The sequence below is a fragment of the Symphalangus syndactylus genome, chromosome 16 (genome assembly GCF_028878055.3).
Source record: "Symphalangus syndactylus isolate Jambi chromosome 16, NHGRI_mSymSyn1-v2.1_pri, whole genome shotgun sequence".
Taxonomy (NCBI): Eukaryota; Metazoa; Chordata; class Mammalia; order Primates; family Hylobatidae; genus Symphalangus; species Symphalangus syndactylus.
This window is the reverse complement of record NC_072438.2, coordinates 11,526,564-11,553,517: the sequence shown is the minus strand read 5'-3', so window position 1 is coordinate 11,553,517 and position 26,954 is coordinate 11,526,564. Positions and strand designations below refer to the sequence as shown.

The following is a 26,954-nucleotide window of genomic DNA, read 5'->3' as shown; positions in this document are numbered from 1 at the left end:
CTGAGGCCTGCACTGGTGGCCATGTCCCTGCCCACAGGGAGGGGTGCTCAGAAATCCACACCTCTGGCCCTGGGGAAATAGGGTCCCGACCGAGCGATCATTGACTCCGGGATCCCCTGACCTCCGCACTCCAAATGTGCCAGGCTGCCCTTCCTGCTGGGGAGCCAAGGGGCACAGCAGCAGGCCCAGGAAGTGCCCAGATGGGCTGCCTGCCCAGGAAGTCACTCCACCCCTGCAAATGAGCAGATGGGCCAGGGCCCCTGGCTCATGCCCACAGCCCCGGCTTCTGTCCCCTGCTTGCTCAGCAGCAAGGTGACTGCAATTCTGGGTCTGATGGAGGCTGGGAGAGCCCAAACCCTCCCTCTTAAGGATGAGACTCGGCTGTGGTGCTGCATCACTTCTACTGAGTGCTGCCTCTTAGAGCAGCTCGAGGCTGCCCACCCCGAACCCACCTCTCTATGGGGGTGGAAAGGAGTCCACTGCTGCCCACGAGCTGCTGAGGTGTCACACACGCTTGACATAGCACGAGCACACAGGCATGCTCTCACAGCCATAGCCACGCACAGACACGTGCACATACACGTGCACACATGTACTCATGCGTACCCACACCCACACATGCACACATGTGCACATACGCTCCCACTCACACGTGTGCACACATTATCTGGGAGGGAGAAGGCATCAGGGCAGGGACTGGTTAGGCACAGGGAGTCTGGCCTTTAGTCCCTGTAGGATCCAGGGCGGGAAAGGGGGCTAAGCCCCTGCTCACCACCCCTGGTGCTCTGGTGCTGAGCTGAGGCACTTGTTCCAGCAGAGCCGCCCCTCACCACAGAGGCTTCTGCTCATGGGGTGTCTGGGCACATGGGGCAGCCCGCCTGGTCCTGGAGCCCTGTCCCAGCAGGGCATACCCTTGCCAGCAGGGAGGAGCCCGTGTGCCGACCCAGCTCTGCCCTGCAGAATCCACACCGCCAGGCTGCATTCTACCAGGGAGGTTGGCAGGGCTGCCTTCTGGAAATCATGATTCGGAGACGGCAGGTGACATGGCCCTGTTGTGCACACAGAGGTTGTGGGCTGCAGTCCTGGCTACACACGTGCCATGCAGGGGCCCCAGGGCTGGATGCCCCTGTCGGGGGAGCAGCCATAGGCTTCTGGGCCCCCATGCTGTGCAAAGGAGAGGCCCCTGCTCGGGAAGACCCCCAGCTAGGATCAGCACCCAACCTGCTGTGGTGCCACCTGCCATGAGACTGCCAGTGGGCTTGGGTAGCTGGCCCACTGCTGGAAGCCCCCAGTTGTGCCCAGCAAGTGCAGGTGACCCTGCATCGATTGCCCACCTCCCTCACCACACCCCGACGGCCCCCCTTCTCCACCAGTCACCCAGACTCTGCGGAGTGCGGCCTTGGAGGACTGTGCACTGTGCCAGGAGACCCTGTCATCCTCTGAACTGGCAGCCAAGACCCGCGACGGAGACTTCGAAGGTGTGTGGGAGGCTCTGGGTCAGGACACTGCACTAGATACCAGTGGGGGCTGTGGGAGCCACGGGAGCCTTCCTCCTGGGGGAGGGGCTGCAGGCCACCCTCTCCGGGCATGTAGGAGCTGGGAGACCGCCCCCGGGAAGCTGGCTGGAGGCCAGGCGGCTTGGCAGTCTGGAAAGGAGGGCCCAGGGCAGGCTGAGAGTCCCGGCCCAGCCCACCTGCCCCTGCTGTTGCTGATGTGACGCTGCTGTTGTTGTGACAGACCCCCCAGAGTGGGTACCAGATGAGGCCTGTGGCTTCTGTACGGCATGCAAAGCACCCTTCACTGTCATCCGCCGGAAGCACCACTGCCGCAGCTGCGGGAAGGTGGGTGAGACCCCATGCACGGAGGGTCCCTCAGCATCCAAGGGCATCCACGGACACAGCCTGAGGTCTGGAAGTCAGAACCGATGCCCAGGGAGGCCAGCGAGGCCTGTGGGGCCTTGTGCAGAGGCCCCTGGAGGTCCCGGGCCCTGCTCTGACTCCAGGCATTTGACCACGGGAACCTGGATGGTGCCCATGTCCAGTCCCGGCTGCTGCAGAGCCAGCCACAGAGAGGGGACAGCGAGTGTGAACACGAGCCTGCAGCAGCCTTGGTGCAGGACGTGGACCCCTCATAGAGTCCAGCCTCCTGAAGGTCGCAACCCCTGGCCCCCGGGGCTGGGCAGTCCCCACCCACCAATGTGGCCTGAGCTGGGTGGGTAGGTGTGTGGGAGGACGAGGAGCCAGGGTGGTTGGGGCTGGCCTGCCGCAGACCCTCACTGCCCCAACCCCATTCCAGATCTTCTGCTCTCGCTGCTCCTCGCACTCAGCACCGCTGCCCCGCTACGGGCAGGTGAAGCCAGTCCGGGTGTGCACCCACTGCTACATGTTCCACGTCACGCCCTTCTACAGCGACAAGGCCGGCCTGTGATGTGGTGCCAGGGGCAGCCCCAACCCACCCGGGCCAGGAACCCCCAGGAAGGTGGGGCCACACTGCAGGCGGGTCTCACTGCGTCTCGTGAGGCCTCTGCCCCTGCTGCTGCAGGGCCACCCCAGGCCTCCGGAACATCCAGAGCCTCTGTCCTGCCCACCCTGGCCTCCCCGCAGGGACCCTGGGCCAGCTGCAGGGGCCAACAAGAGGTCAGCTTTGCCCAGCAGGGGACCCGGAGGAGCCTGGTGGCTGCCTCAGGGCAGGGTGCCTGGCAGAGAAGGGCTGGGCCCTCCCATTGGTCCTTCAGAGCTCTGCTGGGGCTACGGGAATCGGGGCGGGTGACGGAGGTGTACAAGAGTGGGGCCACTCTGCCGCCTCTGCTGTTGTGGTGAATCTGGAAGCCGGAGCAAGGGCCACTCCACAGGCTCTGCGGCACAGCAGGGCTCCCCGTGTGCCTCCCAAACCCAAAATGCAGGCTGCCCACTCTCCCCGTCAGCTGCCCACCTCGTTCCCCAGCCCTCACCCCTCACCATCCGTCCTCAGGACTTGGCTAAACAACATGCATCTCATTTCTTCTTGGAGTGGGGAGATGCGGGAAGCCGACCCAGTGGTCCTCTAGGCAGGCAGGGTGCTCCCGGTGTCTGCCCGCCACTGTCCCCCTGCTGATGGTGCGGGGGTCCGACCAGGCACTGACACCGCAGGCAGAGGTTGCTCCGGACCTTGGGTCGGGCTTTACCAATCAGCCAGGACTCCCGGGGCCACCAGCTCGGCCACCACTTCCCCTTCCCTCTGCACCCCCTGGAACTCTGGCCCAATTCCTCAGACTCCAGAGTGGCCTGGGACCCAAGCTGCCGCAGCCGAGTGGCCCCAGCGGACACCTCCTCAGGCTTAAATCTCAGGCTTCATGTTGCAATGACGATTGCAGTTTTATTTTTGGAGATGACACACCTACTGCTTCTTTTCTAGGATAAATCTAATTACTATTTACTGCTGGAATACATATGCATAGAAATGGCTTCTGTCGGGGGGAGAGTATATAACGGAGGAAATATTATGTATTGAGATTATATTTATTTTCTAAATGCTGTAATTTGAAGCCATTTCCATAAATCTATTTAAGGATTGCAGACGCTCTCCTTTCTTCCATGAACGCGGATCTTTTTTTTCTGTCTGGAAAGCGATGGTGTTGGTGCTAACATGCATTCTCCTCTAAGAAGCTGGAGGCTCCTGGACTCTTGGGACAATTGAAGGGTGGGACTGGGCTCCCACCAGCCCTCAGGAGCAGTGGCCACCCCCTGCTTCCTGCAAGCTCCTTCCCACCTTCCAGGACTCTGCCCCCGCGACGCCCATCCCCAGCTGCCCATCTACCTGCCCAGCTCCTCTTCTCACAGGCATCTTCAGCTCAGCCCTCTGGCCTGTGAGGGGGCAGGGTTAGTGCTCATAGCCACCCCGACTTGGGGCCTGCCCTACCTGGTGGCCCTGGTTGTAGGGCCGTGCTGCTCGTGCCTGGAGCGGCTGCCTTCTGGAGTGTCCTGGAGAGAACTCAGGAGGACAGCCCGGGTTTGCAACCCGGGTTTGCCTCGACGATGGGCCTGTGCCCACGGGACTCGGGTACCCTGCCCTTTGGAGGTGGGCACTGGTGGGTAGGCAGATACTGGGCATGCTTTCTTTCTGGCAAGGGAGAAAGTGTTTTGGAATGTGGGGCCCTGTCTGAGCAGGGCTGAGTTATTCGGGAGCAGAGGAGAGGGGACATCCGGGGGACTCTGAGATGGCCTGCCTGCCCCCACGCCCACCCCAGCAGACAGCTGTGCTGCACGAAGCTGCACCACATCCCTTGGCTCCTCACAGGCACCCATGGTGGCCGCCTTCCAGGCTAAGGCAAGGGGGTCCTCCTCGTCCACCAGGTCAGTAGTGGCAGAGGGAGCAGAGACCAAGAAGAAGGGTCTTCCCCTCAGAGGTCTGGATGTGGCCTGTGTCCCCGGCAGCCCTCCAGACCAGCCTTGGCCTGCCTTGTGCAGGGGGGAGGGGAGAGGGCAGCCCCTCTAAGAGCTGCCCTGCAGGAAAGCCTGGGGTCGCAGGATCCCCCCAGAAAGGGTGACCAACTGTCTTGTTCCCCCAGGAATGAGAGGTTTTCTGGGCTGTGGGACTTTCCATACTAAAGGCAGGACATGTGGTCACCACCCACCCACAGGGCTATTCCCACCCCAAGGGCAGAGCCAGGACCTGGGGGTGAGAAGGGCTGGGCCAAGGCAGAACCAGCTCTGGAAGGCTCCAGAAGGGATGGCCTGTTGCCCACCCACAGGTGGGGCCGGGGACCGCAGTCTCTGGGTTGGGGGCAGGAGAGTGCCATGGGGTCTGGTTGTGGGGTCAGCCCCTGTGAGCCTCACTTTCTCCACCATCACCATCACTGCTGTTGTTTCCTGAGCAGGGCTGTGTCCTCTCCTCCCTCAGCCCCTCGAGGGAGCAGCATCCTCGTGTTGTAGATGGGAAAACTGAGACTCGAGGAGGCCTGTGACAGAACTGGGTCGTGGGCATCTAGGAGGGTCTCCAAGAGGCAGACACTTCTTCCTGTGATGGGAGGTGCTCCAGGAAGCACTGGCCGTGGCTGATGGTGCCTGGATGGTGTCTGTAAGCCATTTTCAGGGAAGGCTGCTGCAGAGGCAGGGGCATCCCCACCCGAGCACCCGGGTTCCTGGTCCCAGCAGCTGCAGAAAGGCTGGGGCTGCCTGGGCCAGGCCTCCCTGCGCTGCCCGGGCTGTGCACAGGACTGGGAGGATCCCCCAAGCTCTCTGTGTCCAAGGGGCTCAGGAGGAAGCCTGGGGCAGAGAGACCATTGCCATACCCGATCTTGGGGAGGTGGGACGAGGTGGGGGAGAAGGGAGAAGCCCCACCCTGTCCTGCCCTGCCCACTGCAGGCTGAGGCGTCTCCCGAGGCCCTCACCCTCCTGCACTGTGGTGGGTCCCCTGCGGCTCATCTGTACAGCGGCCCTTCCTCAGGCAGCAAGCTCCCCACCCACACTGGCTGTGCTGGTTCCTGGGCTGATGGGGATAAGGAGGCCGTGAGCAAAGGGGCAGGTGGCTCTGGGGAGGCCTGGGGCGAGAATGCAGGGAGGCTCAGAAGTGGTGGGCGTCCTTGCTGGGCCAGGGAGCCGGTCTGAAGCAGGGACTGTCCCCTCCCATCCTGCGGCCCAGGCCCGACCCCACCCCCCACTGCAGCCTTTGCTTATCTTCAGGAGTCCTGGTTTTGCCCCTAATGGCCACCAGGGCCCGCCCAACTCCACTGCCTCCTCAAAGCAGCGCAACCTGAGGTCCTGCCTGTGTTGGGGTCCCCCCACCGTGGCCAGGCACCCTAAGTCTGGACAGAGACCCCAGCACAGCCTGATCCAGTAGCCAGGCCGTAGTCCTCAGGGTCCTACAGGCTGGAAGGAAGATCCAGAGAGGTCCTGGCTGGTACAGCAATGACCAAGGGCAGGACACACCATGCCCCCAGTGGTCCTGGTCGGAGCTGGACGCCTGTACCACCAGGGCTAGCTGGGGAGCTGGCAGAACCCTGGGGAGGCAGCTTTGTGGCATCTGTGCACTGATGCCTCCACCAGCGCCCAGCCCCTGCTCTTCCCGCCCTCTGGACTCTGCAGTGGGAGCTCAGGGGAGGCAGGCAGGCCTCAAAGTGCCCACCCACACTACCCCTATGCCCCAGAGTCCTGGAGGTGCTCCCAGGCCCCACAGACCCACCTCCTCCAGGAAGCCTTCCCAGATAGCAGCACCCCTACCATTCATGAGAGGAGGACCTGCTCTTCTACCCCAGGCCTCAGGGAAGAAAGGGGGTCCCGGAACAGCAGCAGGGCCAGGCAGGGCCTGTCCAGCTTCAGAGGTCCTGGCCCTCCCACTTTTAGAGGCCACCCCCAGACACCACAGCAAGTGCCTTGAATCTGCAGCCACAGCCTCTTTCATAAACTTGTTTTTCTCTTGTAAAAGTGTTCGAAAGGAAAATTTACTCTTTTGCTTTTGGACATTTTGGGCCATAGGAAATTCACTTAATTTATAGTTGTCTGAGTTGTCTGGGGGTCATCTGCATGCTGGGAAAACCTTTTAAAGTGAGAAAAAAAATCTACCCCACCAATTGTTCACAAATAGAAGTATCTTATTTTAAATTTAAAAATAACGCTGACATTATGTTAGGTTATGTAAACATTTAATTACATCTCCATGCATTTTGATTGTGTCGTCTTCTTTTTGTATTCTGGAGACAGTGTTTTCCTGAGTGTCAAACTTTTTGGAAGGCCCCCAAGAGGCCTGGCCTGGTGCCCGTGGCTGGCCAGCCGGGCAGCCAAAGCTCCACCCAGGTTCTGAGCGAGACTCTGCTACTGACCGGCTGAGACTGGGCAGGCCCTGTCTCTCCTAAGCCCTGTCTCTCTGTGGGCAGGGCCGAGGGGTTGGAGGCTGTTGCTGATGTGGAGCTGATGTTCATATTCCTGGCACTTCCTGGGCACCCCTTAGTGCCCAGCCCGCTGCTGCGCAGGGCTTTGTGTGCATCCTCCATGACACACCCCAACCACCCAAGAGGCAAGTACTGTCACCCTGATTTTATAGCCCAGGAAACAGGCTCAGGGAAGTTGACAGGACTAGAATCCAGGGTGGCTTCAAGGAGAGGCACCATAGGACTCCCCCTGGTGCCGGCACACAACCAGGCCTCTCGGTGCAGGGGAGCCAAGGCTTCGGGGACTGGGCGCATGCTGAGCTGGTCACGGCTCTCCAGCCCTGACCCAGGCCACTCCACAGACCTAGAACCCGCCAACCCTCAGGGCTGTGGAGATGGGGACTGCGCTGCAGGTGGATTCTGATGCAGTGGAGGCAGGGCAGCCTCCTGCCCACAATGCTGGGGCAGTCCACCCAGTGACAGGAGGCCCAAGGTGGGAGGTGCAGGGTGTCAGTGGCCAAGTTGGGGGGATCAGGGCCTGGTCAGCCTGGAAGTGTGGGAAAGAGGCTCTGCAGCTGCGGGGCCTCACCAACCTTCCCTCCCTGGGTGTGTGAGGGGTGCTCCCTGAGGCTGTGCCGAAACTCAGACACCCCGCAAAGTTGTGTGTGTGTGGTGGCCACGAGGAGTCTGTGGATCCTGAGTCCAGAGAAAGGAAGTTGGAGCCCAGTGGGTGCAGGAAGCTGTCTTCTGGAGGTCTCTTTGGGGCCGGCCTTAGATACTCTCACAGATCCTGGCGGTGGGGTGTCAGCCCAGTAGCCTTTCCCAAGCCAAACCAGGAATCCTTTATTCCTACCGTCCTCCACATGTCCCAAGAGGCAGCACTGCCAGCCCCGTTCAGAGCCAGGGAAGCTGAGGCTGTGGCAGCTGGGGCAAGAAAACTCAGGCAATCCAGGCAGCGGAAGACAAGCCTGCCGTGGCCTTCCACCCAAAACCGGGGAAGCCCTTCTGCATGCAGGCCCTGTCCCTTCCCTGGGAGCCCCTGCCTGGGGTGGGCTGGGGAGGGCCGTCGTGAGGGAAAGGAGACAGAGGGTGAACAACCCAGGGAGAATGCAAGGCTGGGTGGGGCTCAGAGGATGGGGCAGGAATGGGATGCACCCTGGGGGTCCCGGAGTGGCATAGAGAGGTCCTCCCAGAGTAGGGTGGGGGGACTGGGCTCCCCAGGGAAGGAGGCTGGAGATGTCTGCCCCCTCCCTCCTAGCTTTCATTGGTGCCCATTGGGGACAGGTCCTGGCTCTGGGGAAGGGCAGGGTAGGGCAGGAGCCTCTCGCGGCAGCTTGTGCCCACGGAGAGCTCCTGGGAGACGCCACACCCTGCGGGGGACCTGCCCTACAGAAGGGGGCATGGCCCATGCCCTGCAGGGCTTGGGTCCAACTGGCTGACCTGAGCCACGTCCTCCTCACTCCTCAACCGCCCCTGAGACTGCATGGGCACCGGTGCCTCTGCCCATCTTGTGAAGGACAAGTTGAGACCTGTGGGTGTAGAGACCCTGCCAACCGCAGGTGGGACCAGTGCCCCTATCCCCCAGGGGCTCCAGGCCCACCTGCAGCTGTCTGGGCCAGGCCAACCTCACCTCCAGGCCTCTCCTGGCTGCTGCCTCCCCTTCCCTTTCCTGCTGCCATTGCTGGCTGATGCCTCCAGTACCTCCCTCCCTGGCTGCAGCTCAGCCCTCAGTCATCCATCGCCTCCTGCAGCTTCTCCTCCCAACCCCCAACTCCTTCCTGCTCCCCCAGGCAGTGGTGCCCACACTCCCAGGCAAGATTGAGCCCGGGGACACCAGGGAAGTGCTTGGTCCTCAGTGTGGTGGGGAGGCGAGGGTGATTCCATAAATGGCCTAAATTGAGGCTAAAAATCTCTTAGATTGGGGCAGCATGCAGGTGGCTCCCCATAGACACACCTGCACACCTGTGCTGCCCACTGCCACACAGAACAAACCTCTTGGCCCATGGCAGGAAGGGGGCGTGCACTATGCCCAGCAGGTGCACTTGTACTGGGCCAGGTGTCCGCTTTAGCTGTCGGCAGCAACTCACCCAGCGGCCAAAGCAGGGATGGGGCAACTTTGCAAAATGCTCACCCCCAAGTGGAGAGCTGGGTCCCCAGAGCCCAAACACACCCTGCTCCTCCCCAGACTTGGGCACCTTTCTTTACCACGCACAGCTCTGAGCAGCCGTGCAGACTAACCTGGAGGGCCTCGGTGCTGAGTTCTCGTGAGGGGCTCTGCCTTGGGCCCTGCGTGTGACTGTGGGGCAGGAGCAGGAAGGGCCTCTGCTAACATCAAGGGGGTTGTTTCAATGTCAGTGCAGGGCTGTCTCACAGCAGTGTCCAAGTTCCCCACTGGGTCCTGCAGGGCTCTGTGGGAACACACATTATTCTGAAGCCCACACCACACAAGCTTACACCCAGCAGGACCAGCCAGGCCAGGAGGCTCTGGCCTCTGCATTCCTATAGCCCTGGGACGTGTGTGGCAGCACTAATCCCATTCGGCTGAGATTTCTGGGATACCCTAGCAAATCCCCGAGCCTCAAGTCCCATGTCCTGATCTGTAAGCGGGGCATGCAAAACACAGGGAGATGCACACGAAGCCTACACGTAAGTCCTGGTGCTGAGGTTTTGAATTTTTTGTTCAGTTTCGTTGGCAGCAGCAGCCCCTGTGCCCCACTGAGTACTTCTGGAGGGGTCCAGCCACCTTATGCCTCCACACTCTCCCAGTCTGCGGGGCCTGGCCCTTGGCACATGCAGGCCACCAACCTCAAAGTCAAATCAGTGAGATGGGTCGGGCGAGGTGGCTCACACCTGTAGTCCCACAACTTTGGGAGGCTGAGGCGGGTGGATCACGAGGTCAGGAGATTGAGACTATCTATGGTGAAACCCCGTCTCTACTAAAAATACAAAAATTAGCTGGGTGTGGTGGCACGCGCCTGTAGTCCCAGCTACTTGGGAGGCTGAGGCAGAGGAATCGCTTGAACCCGGGAGGCGGAGGTTGCAGTGAACTGACATCACGCCACTGCACTCCAGCCTCGGCAACAGAGCCGTCTCAAAAAAAAAAAAAAAAAAAAAAATCAGCGAGAGGGTGGGGGGTGCAGAGGCCAGTCCTGCGCTGCCAGTCCTGCCACCTCCTGGGCCAGCCTTAGGGTCAGGGGTCACTAGGGAGACCCGCCAGCCGGGATTTGATAAAGGGTTCATTCCCGTCCCCACTTAGGGCAACTTCCCTCTCTAGAAAGAGCGTCCTCGGCCAGAGGTGGCCAGCGCCTGCCTCTGGGAACGTCCCTGCCCCTCAGGCCAGACACAGAGCATGCAGCCCCCCACTCCGGGGAGCCTCTCCACTCTGGCCGCACGTTTGTGTCCCTTCCCCAGACCTGGGCCCTCCCTCAGCTCCGGCGTCCACTGGGCGATCTGACGAGTCCGCCCGCTCTGGGCCCGTTTCCCCACTGACACCCTCAGAGAGGCCTGGCTCTTAGGCTCAGAGCGTCTGCGTCCCTCTCCGAACTCCCGGCCTTTCCCGGGGCCACTCTGCGCCCGGCGGGGAGGGAAGTCGTTCACGGCCCCACGCGAGACCGCCGGGCAGAGCGCGAGGCCTCGTCCCTCCGCGGAGCCACTGCTTTCGTCGTGCTCAGACCCGGCGGCCCGTCCCTGCGCACGCCCCGGAGCACCCCGCTGCGCCCGCGTAGCCGAGACGCTCCTGCGTCCTAACGGGCCCCCACGCCGGCGGGCAGTCCCCGTGCGCTGCGCTTCCTCTCGGCAACGCGTCCGGCCGCGGCGCCCTCATTGGCCGCGCGCCCTGCCACCGGCCATTGGCTCGCAGTGCCTGTTTTACATAGGCCGCTCTGGCCAATCGGCGCGCGGCGCCTACTTAACATGCACGGCGGCCGCCAGTCAGCTAGCGCGGGGGCCGGGCCACCACGTGCTGTTGCTAAGCTCGGGCTTCTAAATTGTTACTAGCGCGGCCGGCCTATCCCAGCCCAGCTCCGCATCTGTCAACATTCTCGGCCCGGCCCGAGGCGCTCGACCCGTCCCCATTGGCCCCGGCCCGGCCCGGCGCCCGCCCCCGGAGCCCGAACGCCGCCTCCCATTGGCTCTGCGGGCCGCCGCTCTCCCTTATGTGTCAATTTGAGGGCCTGAGGCGGAGGGTGGCGGCCGAGCGCCGGAGTCCGCGGAGTCTGGAAGTGCGGCGGCCGGGCGCGCGGGGCGGGCGGCGAGCGGAGCCGGCCGGAGCGGGCCGGGCAGCGGCCGCCGCCGTCCCGGGGCGGACGGGCGCAGGCGGGAGGATGGAGCTGAACTCCCTGCTGATCCTGTTGGAGGCGGCCGAGTACCTGGAGCGCAGGGATCGAGGTAGCGCTCGCGCCCCATTGTGCGCCCGCGGCGGTGGGCGGGCGGCGGGGCCGGGCCGGGCGGGGGCCGCTGACTGCGCCGTGTGTCCGCAGAGGCCGAGCACGGCTACGCCTCGGTGCTGCCCTTCGACGGCGACTTCGCCAGGGAGAAAACAAAGGCGGCCGGCCTGGTGCGCAAGGCCCCGAACAACAGGTACCGCCCCCCTCTCCCGACCCCGCCCGGCCCGGTCCGAACCCCCGCCCCCGCCCGGAGCGTGCTCCCCGGGCCCCGATTCCCGGCCCGCAGCCCTCAGCGCCGCCGCCGCGCGCCCCGGCGGCCAGCCTGGAGGAGGAGGCGCGCAGGCCGCGGCCGCAGCCCCGCCCGGCCGGCCCCGCCCTCGCCGTCGCCATCTTCCCGCGGCCGCGCCTCCCGGGCCGCTCGCGTAAACAGTGCCACGCGTACAGCGCCCGCCGCCGGGGTCCGCTCTCGCGCCCGCTCCCCGCCCCCGAGTTGTTCTGGACTTTTCCAGGCGGTAGAAAAGTTGTCAGCGTGCGCTGGCCGGTGCCCCGTGAGTCTGGGGAAACAGGCTCAGCCAGGGTCTCGGGGGGGCTGCCGGCCCTAACCCCTTGTCTCCGCGGGTGGGTGGGCCGCCTCCTTTCGACTGGCTCTGCCAGCCGAACTCTGCTGGTCGGCGACCTCCCCCTACCCCCAGGAACCTAGACAGAGAAGGCGAGTGGAGGCGCTGTCCTGTGCCCCCACTCCTCTCAGGGTGCCCACCGCTCCTGCCCAGCCTCCTGACACAGCGAAACTCCTGCCACCAGTGTGGGGGTCCTCTTTTTTAATACAGAGGCCTTTTAAGGGGGCGGGAGGAGGGGGCAGGCTGCAGGGCAGGGGCCCCATGAAGTTACTCCTGGTGCCAGCTGCGCCCTCCATACCTTGACCTCGTGTTCAGGCAGCAGAAGCCCTGAAGCTGGGGTGCGTGCAGGTCCCCCACGTGGGAAATGGGGACCCTAGGCCGGGGCCCCCCCCGGGGATTTCCACCCTCCTGGCTGCTGTGAGGACCATAGCACACCTGGCCCTGTCTGGGCCCACCTTGGCCCGGCCCTTCCGTGTGAGCAGACTGGGAGCTGCATTTGTAGGGGGCTTCAGAGCCCCAGGACATGGCTCATTTCTGTGGTCTGCCTGTTCTGGGGAATCAGAAAGGCTGGTTCAGGGACCCATTTCTGTGGCATCCTGAGCCAGGCGAGGAATTGGTTGAGTCTCCAGCTGCCCTGGCTGGGACCCGTCCCTGAGTCCCAGCCCCTGGTCCCCTATTGGGGACAGTTTGGGGAAGGACAGGAGTGTGACGAGGGGACCATTGCCTCAGGCCTCCTCAGTGAGCAAGTCCCTCCCCCGCTGCTGCTTCTCACCAAACCAAGTCCCTGACCCGTGGAGAACTCTGGGGCGTGAGCTGGGGCTCCCCCAGCATGGAGTACCCAAAGCTGACAACCAGCATCCTGGCCAAGGCTGCCCGAACCCTGCCTCTGTGCTGAGCGTTTCACACACACAGCCAGTTCATCTTCACCCCAGGCTCAGAGAGGCGATGTGATTTTTATCTCTATGGCCAAAGAAAATGAGGCAAGGAGAGATTTGGTTACTTGCCTGCCACTCACCCACCTCTGATGATGCCTGTTTCTGAGATGGAGTCCTAGCTGTCCACATTCTGCTGGGACAGAGACCATGGGGGCACTGGTGAGGGAGACAGAGGGCTCCCCAGCTCTCGGGCATCTCCCCCTGGCTCCTCTGGGCCGAGCCCCGCTCCCCCAGGGCCTGAGGCAGCCCAGGGCTGGTGGCTTGGCCCCTTCCTTGGGTGGGCAGCACTGCCCTGGAGGTTTCCTCAGCCAGCCCAGACACGTAGCTGGGCAGAGCAGGAGGCCAGAGGATCTCCGAGCCCCTGACTTGTCCCCACCTGTGAGGCTTCCATGCTCTGCCAAGGTGAGGGAGGGGACATGGCACAGTGAGGCTGGGGCAAGGAGTAGGGAGTGGGGCCAGAGGACAGTGTCAGGGTTCAGGGAGGCGGCAGGGCACTGGGGCCAGCCTGCAGGGGTTCCATTCAGTGGGAAGTGTGCTTGTCTCCTGGGGTCACGGGAATGCTGGGAACGCACTTGGCCTGGCCTCAGCGGGGACGGGTCCCATCTTTCCTGAGGGATAGAGTGCTCCTGGGACACATGTCGCAAACACCCGCCTCAATGGACCCCAAGGGTCTCTGGGCCCAGGAGGAGCTGCAGGAGGGGCCCTGGCTGCGGGAGGAGGGCCCCCTGCCTCCAAGGTGGAGTCCAGCCCCAGGCCACCCTTCAAGGGGTAGGCAGGTAGGCTTTTACGTTGAAGGGTACCTGCTGACCCCAATCTCCCTGTTGACTACAGACCCATGTGGCCAGGCTGCAGTTTGGGCTGAGGACAGAGAGTACGGCTCATTCCTGCGGCCTGCCTGTTCTGGGGAAGCAGAAACGCTGGCGCAGGGGCCCATCTCTGTGAGGCCAGTGAGGAGCATATGGCTGTGGCCTCTGCTGGCTCTGGTCGGCCCTGGCTGGCCCTGGCAGGCCCTGGCAGGCCCTGGCAGTGATTCTGAGGCTCCTTGTCCAGCCCATGTGACCAGCAGGCCCTCCCGGACCCTGAGACCTGGGTTTGGAGGCTCTGGTGAGGCTACATAGGGAGGCCCAGGGCCTGTTGGTGCAGTGGGTGGGAGGGGCAGGCCCTTGGCCTGAGTGGTTGGGACAGGAGACGCCAGATCCCAAGTTCCTGAAGCAGGCAGTGGTCAGCAAGAAGCTTCAGGAAGGAGCCAGGTCCTGAGGGCAGGGAGAGGCCTCAGGGCTGAGTCTGGAGGTGCCCGAGGTGGTCTGAGCTCTCTGCTCACCTGTGCAGCAGCATCCTGGGAGGCCTGGGAGCCCTGACTGGCCTGTGGGGTCCTGCCTGGACTGGGAAGGTGGCCTGGAGCTGGAAGCGAGGTCCTCCTGCCTCGTTATCCTCCAGGCAGATGCCGTGGCACACACTGTGGTGCTCGGAATTGCGTGCCCGCATCTGAATGGGCAAGACAGGTGAGCAGCAGGTGGGGCCACTGTCCCCAGAGAGGCTGAGCCCGGGCCTCCAGGGCGGCCCATCCTGCTAGCACACAGCCCCTGAAGGAAGTGGGGGGCTGGCCTCAGTGTCCCCCTGTGCCTACTGGCCTGGGAAGCATCCTACATCTCAGAAGCCGCCTCACGGACTGACCTGGCTGACGCTGCTATGTCCCGGGTCCCCATTGGTAAGGTGGGCTGTGGCCACGCAGGTGTGTGAGCCTGACAGAGTGGTGGTGTCAGGACAGGACCACCCGCATCCTGAGGGCCTGGTCTCTGGTCTCCGTCTCCACCTCCTGTTTGTCCCGCGTGCTAGGCTGCTTTGGCTCCAAGGACACAGCTGGCCTTAGGGATTGGGGAGCAGGGAAGGCAGGTGGCTGGTGGGGGTCAGCGCCAGGACCTGCTGCTGCTCCCTGGGCCTCCCCCATCCCTCTGGAAGGGGGTCTGGGTCCTCCTGTCAGCCAGATTCCCCACGGGCCTTGCTAGGTGGGCTGGTGGCCCTGGGCGCCCTGGACCTGCCTGCAGCTCTGGGCCTCCCTGTGAGCAAAGCTGGCCCCTGCTGCTGCTTCTCACCAAACCAAGTCCCTGACCCATGGAGAACTCCAGGGCGTGAGCTGGGGCTCCCCCAGCATGGAGTACCCAAAGCTTACAACCAGCGCCCACCCTTAGCATGTGGTTCCCCCCACCCTGGGTGGGCAGCTGCTCACCTGCCCCAGCCCTCACTGTTCTGGGCCATTCCGGGACCCAGACACAGTCAGCCACTGTCTGCAGGTCCTGGCCCCCGAGGAGGGTGCTGCTCTCTGTGCCCTGGTGGTCAGGCAGCCAAGTGAGCTCTGTCTTTCTGTCTTTCTAAACAGGTCTTCACACAACGAGCTAGAAAAGCACCGGTAAGTGACCCCGCAGTCCCCCACATGAGCCCGTCACCTGGCCCACTCTTCTACTGAGGGTGTGTGTTGCACTGTGCCTGCCCCTGTCCCGGGCATGGCCAACTGTGCTGCCAGGCTGTGTCCTTGTCTTGGGAATGGTCAGGCTTGGAAGAGAAGGCTGAGGTCTGTATTAGGCACTCTGTGCTAGAGGCAGGAGATGGCAGGAGGCCCAGGCCCTGCTTTCCGGAGCTCATCCAGGTTGGGGGTCAGAGACGTGGAGCAGGGCCCTTTGTGCTGTGTGACAGTCAGGGCCCTTAGCTTTCAGGACAGTGGTCTCCAATCAGGAGGGTTTGGCTCTCTGCCCTGTGCATTCTGGGGTCTGCCTTCCGAGGAGCCATGCTAGAGTCTTGTCTGAGGGGCAGATGGAGGGCAGCCAGTCCTTGGCCTCGTGGGAAGCTCCAGCCCAGGGCAGGATTCAGGCGAGCTCTCGAGTAAAGCTGCGGGGTGTTCATTCCCCCTGGTGACAGCCGAAGGCAGCTAGGGCTGCAGGCCCAGCTCTGCTGGTGGGGATGAGGTGCAGGTGAGCTCAGGGGCCTAGGGGCTGGCAGCAGGAGCCTGGGTGAGTGCAGAGGCATCCCTAGAGGCAGAAGCCCCCATGCCAGGACCAGGAAGAGTCCCCTGAGGGATGCTGGGCCATCGCTCTCTCCTGACTTGTGATCCTGTCTGTGAAATGGGTCAGCTCTTTCCTCCTTTCCTGGTGGGGCAGGTCTGCGTGCTGGTTGAGCGCCCCCCACAGTCGGCTCTAGAAAGATTTGGTGCTCAGCCAGTTCTCCACCTCCCCTCCGTGTCTACCCCCACAGCAGCACCAACTTCCGTTCTCCTGGGATTCAGGCTGCTGGCTGGGGCGGGCAGCTGGGCAGGGACAGAACGCAGTGTTCTCTGAGGAACTGCACTTCCTGGACAGGTCATGTGTGTTTCAGGGGGTTCCCTAGAGGCCACAGAGGTGGGGGCAGGTACAGGGCCCAAGAGAACCAGGCAGGCCTGGAGTTGTTCCAGGCTTAAGGAGACCAGCCTAGCCTTGACCAGGACCCAGGAGCCGGGGCAGGCACGTGGGGGTGTTCAGGGAAGGCTTCCTGGAGGCGGTCCCTGGGAGGACAGCCCCCCAGTGGGGACAGACTAAGGGGCAGTGACATTGGGGGAGGGTGGGTGGCAAGGGCGTGGCAGCCCTTGGGGAGGACAGGGGACCCCTGCAGCTGCCCTTTGACCTGGCTTTGCCCTCTGTCCTCTCCTTCCAGAGGCTGCATTTAGCCAGGGCCTCATGGGGCCTTCTTGAGACACAGAGGAGGGTTGGGTGGGCAGCCAGCGTGTCTCTGTGGACTCCCCCACCGCAGTGCAGGGGGTCTCTGTCTCTGGCTGGCCAAGAGGCGGATGTGGACAGCCCCAAGCACCTACAGGCCTGGAGCTTGGGGCCCTGGATCACAGCCTACCTGATGCCAGCTGCTCTTGGCTGCAGGAAGGGCTGCGTGCTGTCTTGAGAAAGGAAGGAAGGCCCTGGCTGGGCCACCCAGCCATCCCCGGGAGGCAGGCCCTGGACATCGCTTTGCCCAGAGGTGTCTCCTTACTGGGGACTGGGCAGGGCCTGTGGGACTTCCCCTTGTGGGTGCTCTGAGCCAAGCCTGCCCAGCCCTGCTCCTCCTCCCTTTGTAGAGAGGCAGCTCCAGCAGGTCTGAGGCCGTTGCCAACCCCAGGGTCCTGGGGACCGTGGAGGCCTCGCCTTCTTGGCTGCTGACCTCACTGGCCCCACTCCAGGCTCTGGTCTTAGTGTGTTTTGGGGGAAGGTCCCAGCCTTCTTTCCTGGCCCTTGGCAGCCCCTGGATGGCAGGGCCCATCCCAAAGGCCAGTCCAGAGTCCTCAGCTGAGTCCCTGCACCACATTCCCCCAAGCATGTCCAGGAGGTCCCCAGGAGCCCCCTGCAGCCCAGCCTCGTGTGCTGATGCAGCCTCACACGGCTTTCACATACCTCGGGAAGTTCTGTTGGCAACATCTAGAAAACGCAGACAGAGGGAGTGGGAGGCACGCTTGCTCCTGGGCCACCCCCAGCTCCCCGTCAGCGGCAGCCAGGCTCTCTGGTTGGCCGGGACGCTGGCATGGTGCCATGCCCTCTTGGTGCCCTGAGTCCCACTCTGGGCATGGGGGTTTTTGGGGGAGCTGGAAGTGCTGCGTCAGAGGTGGGGCTGCTGTTGATACCAGCCCAACGCGCTAGTCCTGCAGGCAGGTTCTGCCTCCTGAATCCACACAGGGTTCCTTCAGGAAGTGGAGGTTTTAAAAGCCCTTTGGATGCCAAGGGACAGCCGTGGGGTGCTGGCAGGGGGCCCCGGGGCACTGCAGCAGCTTCAGGAGGGGAGGGCTCAGCAGGAGCCCAGTGCCGAGGGGCTTCATGGCTCAGAGGGGTGGGTGGGGATCTTCCTGGGGTCCCACAACCAGCCACTGGTAGAGTTGGCTCCAGGCCACTGCTGCTGCCCAGGGCAGGAATTTCTGTGGCCTCCAGCCCTGGCGCCCACCCTCCTGGGCCAGGTGGACCTGTTACCGGGTTTTGGACAGTGCGTGTGTGTGGTCAGATGGCTTCTGTTTGTCTCTTGAGAAAGGTGTTCCGTGATTTCTAAAGCGGTCTGTTCACGGACCTCCCCTGCACCCCACCCCAGAGACCGCATCCCAGGCACTCGGAGGCTGAGCCACATCCTCCACTGCTCCCCGCGGGCACTAACATTGCCGATGAGACTTGGATAAGGAGGGGACCTTGTTCTCCATTTCCTCACTTGATCTTTCACCCGACACCACGTACGTAAGTCCTGTCCGCCTGCGTCAGGGCACACTCCTCCACCTCCTCATCCCTGATGACTGCACAGGACACTTGGCTGTGCCACCAGTGTTCTTAGTGATGACCCTCTGGTTTACACAGGGACTTCCGGACAGTCCTGCGATGTGCCTTGGTGAGCGCAGACCTTTGTGGATCTGGGGGGATAGTTTTGTAGGACCAAGGCCCTAAAAGTAGAGATGCTGGTTGGCGGTCAGTGATAACTGTGCCGATGGCCCTTCAGACCTGTGTCCCCTTTTGCTCTCCCACCAGCAAACCATCAGCGACCCCTCGAGTTGGCTGGCACAGGAGCCATCCCTTCTCACGTCAGCCCGTCGGAGGGTGCAAGTTGTACCTCCTTGCTTGTGTGTGCATTTCCTAGCTCTGGTGAGATGGAGCCGGGCGTTAGGTTAGGTTGGCCCTCGTGTCCTGCAGCCTGTTTGTGTCCTTCACCCGTTGTGACATCGAGGCATTCTGCTTTTAATTTTTGATGTGTATGAGCTCAAAATACCACAAATACTAACCATTTGTCTTTTATATGTATTGCAAAGATTTTTCTACTTGTTATTTGTCTCTTAGCTGTGTTTTTCTTTCTTGTGCAAACATGTCTTTCTCTGATTGTCACAGCAATGTGTGTTTTTTTTTGTTTTTTGTTTTAGCATAGAAAACCTGGAAAATACAGAAAAGCACAAAGCTAAAGAAATAAAATTGCCAGGCGCATCGCCTGGAGACGCACGCTCCCTGTGCCTTGTTTTATTCTGTCGTCTCTTGTGTGCGTCTGCTCTTTTATTTTTTAAACAAAATTGGGTCACTTGTCACCTATGTGGTTCCGTATTCTAATTTTTCACTTAACATTCATGATGTGCATGTGTAACACACTGAAATGATAATGAGGTTGTTTTGGGGTGGTGGAATTTGGGGGTACTTTTAATTTCTTTTCCTTTTTGTTGATTTGCATTTTTAAATTGTTCTGCAGAGGTCATGTAGTGCTGATGTAATTACATGGTGTGATGGAAAGTCATTTGCTAGAGTGGACCAGGGAAAGAGGCCCCTGGCAACGTCCCCACTTACAAACCTAGTCCCAGTGGTGGCTGCAGTACAGTGGCGACGTGCCTCGGGAAAGGACCCCTCCCTGAGCAGAGAGAGCACGCTGTGGCCTCTTGCCTACACAGTTCCTGGGGTGGGGGGTGGCAGGGCGCTCACTCCTGTTGGAGGTGGGGAGGCTGAGCTTCCAGGCACTGGGGTAGTCACAGAGCGGCAGCCTGAGACCCCTTTCCCTCCACCTGTGCACGGGGAGACAGCGTGGGAGATGTTGAGGATCTTGGTCCTGTTCAGGCCACCTCCAGGCAGACCTCCTGACTGGTGGGGCTGTTACCGCTGCACCCAGCAGCCCTCTCCTTCTTCAGGCTCCTCCTCTGTCCAGAGGAAATGGCTGTCTCTGCCGACGTTACTTCTAGGGGGACAAGATTTGCTGGGCTTGGGAATGGCAGGAGCAGACATGCCAAGGCTGGGGTGGTCAGTGTTGGCATCACGTGGGGAAAGTCACGTGTGTAGGCATCAGCTGTGGCAGGGCAGTTGGGCGGCAGGTTTTCAAAAGACAAATATTCCTACCCCTTGACCTGGTCATTCCACTCGTAAGGATTTACCCAAAGCAAAGTGTCCTATATTTGGAAGCAGCCTCTGTGGCCTGCACGGGATGGGTGAGTCTGTGGTTGAACGTGGCAGTGACAAAACCTCCGGGTGCCCTGCACTGCCAGGCAGGTGCATGTGGACCTGGCCAGGGTCCCAGGCCGAGTTGATGCCTCTGGGTGAGCTGGGCTCCCCGCACCCCGTGAGCTCCACCAGCCTCCCCCGCAGACAAGCAGGCCAGCAGGGAAGGCGGTGTTTCCACAGGGGCAGGCCTAGGATGAAGCCAGGGCCCCTCTCCTGAGGTGCCCGATGAATGTGTCCTGGAGGATTGTGGCATGTGAGCAAGTACCCTTGAGTGTGAATAAGCAAGCAAGCACCACTGGGTGTCATGGCTCCAGTTTTGTGGAAAGTGGATTCGTCTGTGGATACGGGGACAGAATCTGGAATGAGGCAGTTTCCAAGGGGATATGAAACTTGGGTTGGAAGGGCCTGGTCCCTGGCCCTCCCTTGACCTAGGCTGATCGTGTTTCCATGGTCACAAAAGTGACAGCACGTTGTGCACCATGAGGTGGAGAGACGTGAATCTTGTCTGGGTCCCTCCAGATCTCCGGGTGCAGCCTGAGCAGCACCCCCCCCGCCTCACCCCACCCCTCCCTGCATGTGGACTCCAGGGCGGGGATGAGGGATGGCAGGGGGGCGAGCTGGGACTCCTAGGCAGTGCCTGGCAGTGACGCGCTGAGGCTTTGCAGGCCATGGTGAGCTGGGCGCTTCTGCCGGGTGTCTGGGGGCTATGGGTGTTGGGCTCCTCCTGGGGGCAGGGGGCGGGGGTTCCCAGCCAGGCCAGGAGGGGATCCTCAGAGAGGGACCTTCAGCACATCTGCAGCAGTGGATGGTGGGGGTGGGTCTGTGTAGGGCCCTGCGAACTGCTTCCTGCCCTCCCCCACCCCAGCCTGATGGTTCTGTCTCTGGCTCTTTCAGACGAGCCAAACTCAGGCTGTACCTTGAGCAGCTCAAGCAACTGGTGCCCCTGGGCCCCGACAGCACCCGCCACACCACGCTGAGCCTCCTGAAGCGGGCCAAGGTGCACATCAAGGTGAGTGGGCCTTGCTCTCCATCCTGCCTTGTCTGGCTGCCTCAGTGTTCCTGCATGCCCTGGGGGTGTGCTCACAGGGGACCCTGGGCAGCCCTTGGATCAGAGGGCCTGAAGGTGGGTGGGGAGCCTTCTGGCGGGTGTGTGTCGGGGGCCTGGTGGGTTTTGCCAGGGTGGAGGAGCAGCAACAGGAGCTGCCAAGGGGTCGAGGCTGTTCCGTGGCTTGTGTCGGGTTTGTTGGGTGCTGATGGCATAAGAAGGTGCATTGCAGCATAGGCTGGGATGGAGAGGAGGAGGTCGGGGGACAGATTGCTCTCTGGGGCCCTGGGCTGTGAAGAGGCAGCTGCTGGAAGGAGAGAGGGGGCCAGGGTTTCCTGGGTGCCATCAGAAGGCAGACTAAAAGGAGGCAGCCTGGTGGGGGTGCCAGGGTGGAGGTTGGGGCAGCGGGAGCTGGCAGTGGGTCTGGGCTCAGGGAGACATTCCCTGAGGCAGCCCCCCAAAGGACTTTTGACAGCCCTGTTGGTTTGGGGGCCTTGTGACATTTGGACCAACCAGGGCAAATCTCTGTCTGCTCTGAGGGCCTCCTCTGCCTGCATAGGCATGGCCATCTCCAGGCTGGGGTGTCAGGAGCTTTGAGAGGGGCACAACCAGAGCCCTGGGGGCCCTCACAGAGCAAGCATTGTCTCAGTGGGGCCCACAGGAAGGTTTAGAGAGGGCAGGGCGCAGGTGTTGCAGGGACAGGCATGGCATAGACCACAGCCCCATGGGGGCGGGCAGGGCTGGGAGTGTGTGAGGAGACCCGCTGTAAGCAGGATTGTCCTGGAGACGGTGTCAGCCAAAGATCGGGTAGCACTGACCCGCTACCACATGTGGCTCAGCTTGGCCAAGGCTGCCTGGTGGCTGCGGGTATTAGAGCTGGGCCGTAGACGGAAACCACAGGGCTGGGAGGTGGCATCTGACTGTGACCGCCTGGCTGGGACAGGGAGGGACCCACGTCAGGCTGTGGGGCCGGCGGAGACTGGGCACCCTGTGGCCCGTAGCCTGGCTAGGTCTTGTCAGGGAAGGGGGAACCTCCCGGGCCCAGGCCTGGGTGCCCCGGTGCCTGGCCAGGGGGAAAGGGGGACTCCCCTTCCCGCTGTGGGCTCACAGTCCCCCTTGCCCGCAGAAACTTGAGGAGCAGGACCGCCGGGCACTGAGCATCAAGGAGCAGCTGCAGCAGGAGCATCGCTTCCTGAAGCGGCGCCTGGAGCAGCTGTCGGTGCAGAGCGTGGAGCGCGTGCGCACAGATAGCACGGGCTCTGCTGTGTCCACGGACGACTCAGAGCAAGGTGGGGCATGGGGCAGCCTCACCTGGGCCTCCGGGTGCGCAGTGGTGCAGCTCCCTGGGTGGAGAGGAGGTGCCTGGTGCTGGGGTTGGGGAGAGCCCTCCCAGCTCCCTGCTGCACTGGAGTGTGTGTTTGTCTAAGTGCAAAGGGACTGGACAGGGAGGGTGGGATGCAGAGGCCGTGTGGCCCGCTGAGGACTGGTGCTTCTGAGGCTGGGTTCTTAGCCAGAGCCCTCCTGGCGTCTGCTGCCCCAGGGCCCAGACAGCGCCCTCTGCACTTCTGCCCCTCTGCCCAGAGCTTCTGCTTCCAGAAAAGGGAGAAATGGGCTGGCACCCTCGGAGTGGCCTGACCCCATCCCCACTCTGTTCTCCCCAGAAGTGGACATAGAGGGCATGGAGTTTGGCCCTGGTGAGCTGGACAGTGTTGGCAGCAGCAGTGACGCGGACGACCACTACAGCCTGCAGAGTGGCACCGGCGGCGACAGTGGCTTCGGGCCCCACTGCCGGCGGCTGGGCCGCCCTGCCCTCTCGTAGGCCCGTGCCCTCTGCTCCTTGGCCTGCCTGCCCGCCAGCCACGCGTGTCAGCCCTCCAGTTCTCCTTCAGTTGATGCCAGCCTCTCCACAGGCCCACTGCTGTGCCATTCTGGAAGCTCCAGCTGCCTCTGGGCTGCCTGGCACTGCCCGCTTGCCGGTCAGGGCCTGCCGAGCTGCCTGCCCCTTCCAGCTGGGCAGAGTCCCCTGCAAGGAGGCAGGGCCCAGCTTCCACATCCGGAGCCCTGGTCAGCATAGCCGCCCACGGTCTGTTCTCAAATTCCTAATCATTCCAGAAGTATTAAACGTCATTGCTGCAAACCTCGGCAGGTGCCGTGTGAGGGGCTTAATGACCACCACAGGGAGCTCTGACCCCAACCCTGGATCCCAGGAGAAAGGAGTGGACCGAGGAAGGAAGGAAGGCAAGGCTGTCTGTCCATCCGTCCGTCTGTCCACCTACCTGTCAGTCCACGTAGGCTCCTGGCGTGGACACGGGATCTGTGAAGGGCGGGACCTGGGTGAGCACCTGGGGCAGGTGGGTGGTCAAGGTCCTTCCCACCTTGCAGGTGTCAGAACCTAGGGCTGGGCTCTCGGGGCCGGCCAGGCCAGCCCAGCCCACACCGAGCTGGGCAGCGTCTGTTCTGGTAGGACTGTTAGACGCACACACGCACGCACCTAGACATGCACTCATGTACATGCTCACACGCAGACACGGCGTCCCGAGGTCACATGTTCTGGGGATGATGGCCTTCAGGGGTCATCTGGCAAACAGCCCCTGGGCTGTGCCTGGATCCCCCTCCAGCTCCCGCTCACCCATGCCCACCCAATAGTCCTGCCTATCTGCACAGGAGAGGGGCTTCTCTTCCTGGCTGGGGCTGGGGTGAGCTGGAGGCTGGTTAAGTTGAAGCCGCTGGGTCCTCGGGGGCTTACTCATCTCCCTTTTTTAAACAAAAAGCAAAAAAGTAAAATGCTGCACTGCCCAGCAGCCCGGTTAGGGCTCCTCATGAGCTCTACTGTGGCAGCCTCAGCTGGCAGAGAGGCTTTCCCAGAAAAAACAAAACAAAACAAAAATACAGAACCATTTTTAAAAAGAAGAAAGCCTAAAGACTCTCGGCCTAGGGACGTCCGTGTGTGCTGCCTCTGTTTCCTGTACCAGATTTTTGTACTCTATTTTCCTAGCTGTTGTTGCGTCCTTGTTTGCTGAGGGGTGGGAGCCACCCAGCGTCTCAGGGACCTGTCCCTCTGTCATGTCGTCAAAGTGTGCCTTGTGTCTTGTGTCTGGCCTTGCCCTTCCCACCAGCATGTCCCTCATGGCTCAGGGTGCCCCAGGCCTGCCCAGCTAGTGCTGTCCTCCCATCTCCTGTGGGCAGCCCCTCCCAGCAGCCAGGGCTTCCTGGAGGTGATGCAGCCAGGCCCCTGTGGGTGGCACAGAGGGGCTGTGACCTGGTTCCTAGTGTTGCCCTCCCCAATGGCTGGCAGGGGCCTGCTTGCTCACTAGAGAGATGGATTCTCACCTGTCACCTGACTCGAGCCCCCTGCTTCCTGGCCTAGGCGAGGGTTCCAGGTTTCAGACACTGGCAGCCAATGAAGACTGCTCACTGGGTGGCGCAGGCCTGGCACCAGGAGGCTTGCACCCGCCTTTCCTTCCTGACATCCTCTGTCCTTGGGGCTGGCCCACAGCAGTGCCTGCCGTGCCTCTGGTACATCTGTAGCCAATTTCCATATCATGGGGAAAATTCGTGTCTATTTTCAGTCGTACACATAGATGCCCCAGGATGGGGGGGCCCGTTGTGGCGGAAGGGGGTCCCTGGAAACAACTCTGGCACAGAACCTGCCCTGCAGGCTGTAGGGGGCATGGTGCCTGGAGCTGAGGGGCATCCGAACGCGTTGCGGGTGGTTGTGAGGAGGCCTGTCTGCATCTCCTTCCGGCCCCACTGGGGTCCAGGGGTACCCAGAAAGGAGCTTCCCCTGCCTGCCTGAGTCTGTCCCCCCAGGCTTCATTTCAAACACTGTGGCACCTCCGAGCAAGGCGGGCCGTGTGTAAAAGCTTGCTTCCCCAGCCGGCACTGCAGGGCCCTGAGGTGGTCGTGTCCCTGCCCTCAATTCTTGAAGCACCAGCTCCCTGACCCACCCTCCAGTGCCTGGGGCAGCCGGGGGCTTCTGCTCTCATCTCTGACCAGCAGAATCCACCCGGTGACCAGTGGTGGCCCCTCGGCCCACCCTCGCGGCAGCTCAGCCTGTGGCTCTTGAGGCCGTGGTTCCCACGTGGACTGGGAGGCAGTCTCACAGCCACCTGGGGTGCTGTTCAGCTGCCCCTCCCTGCCACCAGCAGGTGGGTGAGGGGTGGCCCACTGGGTGGGGGCCTGTGCTAGGAGTCACCACATGCCCCAGCCTCCCACTGCTCCCTGCCAGGGGCCCAGGCTGCCATCACTGGAGGCTGCAGGGACCAAGAGGCCATCACCGTGTGTATAGAGAGCAGACAGAAGCAGAACAGAGCCGGGGGCTCCTGCGCCTCTGCATGTGCCCTCCCAGCCCACACCGGTGCTCTCGGCCACTGAGCACCCAGACTCAGGCTTGGGTTCCCCAGCCTTACTGGAAGGCAGCTCCCGCATACCAGGATAACTCCCGCAAACCACGTAGCAGACCCCTGCCATCCTCGCAGAGTGGGAGAGGCGGCAGCACGGCTTTGCCTTTGCAGACCCCATCTTAGTGGCACAGTGCTTGGGCCTGTGTCCTGAGTGGTGGAACCCTGTACCGGTCTGTGGCCCTAGGGGCCCCGCTCTACTGTCTGCTTCGGCACATGCCGTCTGCTGGGCGAGATAGGCTCCCCCGTGCCCTGCCTCCCTCTGTCAGGGAACCTGGGACCGCCTCCCCACTGTCTGCACAGAGGACCCTGACCCTCGGCCAGCAGGGTGGCCCCAGGTCCATGTTGGGCACTAGGGCAGGTTCCGTGCCAGAGTCGGGGGCCACACGGCCTGGTGCCGGTGAGGGGGGTGTGCGCTAGAGGGGGAAAGGGGCCCCCGGCCACCTGTCCACCGTGTGGGCCGTGCTGTGTCCTTATGTCATTGTAATATAAATACAGATTTTTATATCTCACCCTTCTGGCTCCGGCTCTTTCTGTGATTGTCACTGTCACTGTGCTTCGCGCCCTGCCCTCGGCCTCCAAGCAGAAAGCCTGGCCCAATGGCACCACGCCATGTGGCCTTCGGGCCGTGGCCCTTGTTGCCCTACCAAAGCCTCTTTCCTGGGAGGCCTGACGGAGCACGGCACCCCGTGCCGCCAACCACACTGGGCCTGCCGTCACAGCTGTGTCCCTGGATGCTATGGCACCTGGAGCTGGGTGAAGGCAGGGTTGAGGTGGGCGCCCCCACGGGCCTGTTGGCCACCTGGATGCTCTTGTTGCTCTTGTCCCAGAGGCACTGGGGCTTTGCCTCTGGCCCTTGTGCCGGGGCCCTGCTGGCTGAGGACAGCCCGCCCCCTGGGGTGCTCCATGTCAGCCAGGAGCCCTCTGCACAGAGGCTGCTGGCTCTCAGAGCTGCACTGTGAGAATCCCCCTGTACCTGTTCCCAGAACTACCTGGGCACGGCTTCTGCTTCCTGTCATGCGGACCTGCCGTGCTTAGGTGAAGCAAGATGGCGTAGCCAGCTGTCCCCTTGTGCTGGTGGTGACAAGGGGACATCACAGGATCCTATCGTGCCCATCACGGGGTGGTTGTGAGGCAGTGAGACTTCACGCAGTGGGGAGAAGAGGCCTTGTTCTCACCCAAGCAAGCCGGGCTGGCTGCCTGCTCCCCCACAGGGAGGCCTTTTGAAGGGAACCCCCCTGGAAGCAGAGACCTCTGATCTGCCGAGGGCCGGGGTTGGTGGGGGTGTGGGCCCAGCTACCCTGGTGCAGAGGGAGGAGTCCTGGGGGTCCCAGCAGTGGGCAGCTGAGAGAGGACATGCCTGCCTTGAGTGCTGGAGAATTGATGGAGCTGGGTGGTTATACGGAGGCTCCTGAGTGTGAGGTCGCCACACTGTGCACACGGCAGCTAGGCACTGGAGATGGCCCAGTGGGACCCGCCAGCAGGTTGTGGGGTGGCCATGGAGGGTAACTGCTGGGGGCCTCAGGGAGGAATCTGAGCTCCCCCAACCCCCAGCAGCAGAGTCCAGATCATTGAACCTGTGTGGGGCCCAGGGCCCTTGAGGCCATTAGTGGGGGCACCTCAGGAAAGAAAGCAGTTCCTCCTGGGAATGTGGCTGGGGCCTCAGAGACACCAAGATTTGGCCATTCATGTAAATGTGGACATTTAAATCCCAAATATTAGGATTTGGGATCACAACTAACGTTTTCTGTCGAGGGCATGCCGGTACCAGGGGC

The 26,954-nt window shown here is 62.2% G+C and overlaps 2 protein-coding genes and 1 long non-coding RNA gene across 10 annotated transcripts in view; 2 read left to right on the top strand and 1 right to left on the bottom strand.

The window, feature by feature from the left end:
• ZFYVE28 (zinc finger FYVE-type containing 28) overlaps positions 1 to 3,554 on the top strand; it is a 140,577-nt gene extending 137,023 nt beyond the window's left edge. For all 8 annotated transcript variants that reach the window (XM_055245855.2, XM_055245854.2, XM_055245853.2 and 5 more), the window contains 3 exons: positions 1,374 to 1,478; positions 1,738 to 1,841; positions 2,296 to 3,554. In XM_055245855.2, coding sequence (XP_055101830.1) covers positions 1,374 to 1,478; positions 1,738 to 1,841; positions 2,296 to 2,427 — 341 coding nt within the window. In that variant the 3' untranslated portion in view covers positions 2,428 to 3,554. The remainder of the gene's footprint in view (positions 1 to 1,373; positions 1,479 to 1,737; positions 1,842 to 2,295) is intronic.
• A 2,497-nt stretch (positions 3,555 to 6,051) lies between these two features.
• On the bottom strand, positions 6,052 to 10,614 carry LOC134732783 (uncharacterized). Its single transcript, XR_010116313.1, has 3 exons — positions 10,258 to 10,614; positions 9,083 to 9,252; positions 6,052 to 8,373 (listed from the first exon to the last, which is right to left on the bottom strand). It is a non-coding gene; the product is annotated as an uncharacterized lncRNA (long non-coding RNA).
• Positions 10,615 to 11,007: 393 nt separating this feature from the next.
• MXD4 (MAX dimerization protein 4) lies at positions 11,008 to 25,691 on the top strand. Its single transcript, XM_055245824.2, has 6 exons — positions 11,008 to 11,230; positions 11,323 to 11,422; positions 15,159 to 15,188; positions 20,629 to 20,743; positions 21,906 to 22,068; positions 22,441 to 25,691. The coding sequence occupies exons 1-6, from the start codon at positions 11,167 to 11,169 to the stop codon at positions 22,596 to 22,598; spliced, it is 630 nt and encodes a 209-aa protein (XP_055101799.1). The 5' UTR covers positions 11,008 to 11,166; the 3' UTR covers positions 22,599 to 25,691.
• Positions 25,692 to 26,954: the final 1,263 nt, after the last annotated feature.

What these genes read in the sequence shown, in the direction of transcription:
- MXD4 (XM_055245824.2), top strand. Translation starts at nt 11,167, where the DNA reads ATGGAGCTGAACTCCCTGCTGATCCTGTTGGAGGCGGCCGAGTACCTG. An exon ending in GGGCCAAGGTGCACATCAAG is followed by an intron (nt 20,744 to 21,905) that starts GTGAGTGGGCCT and finishes CCTTGCCCGCAG; the next exon opens with AAACTTGAGGAGCAGGACCG. An exon ending in CACGGACGACTCAGAGCAAG is followed by an intron (nt 22,069 to 22,440) that starts GTGGGGCATGGG and finishes TGTTCTCCCCAG; the next exon opens with AAGTGGACATAGAGGGCATG.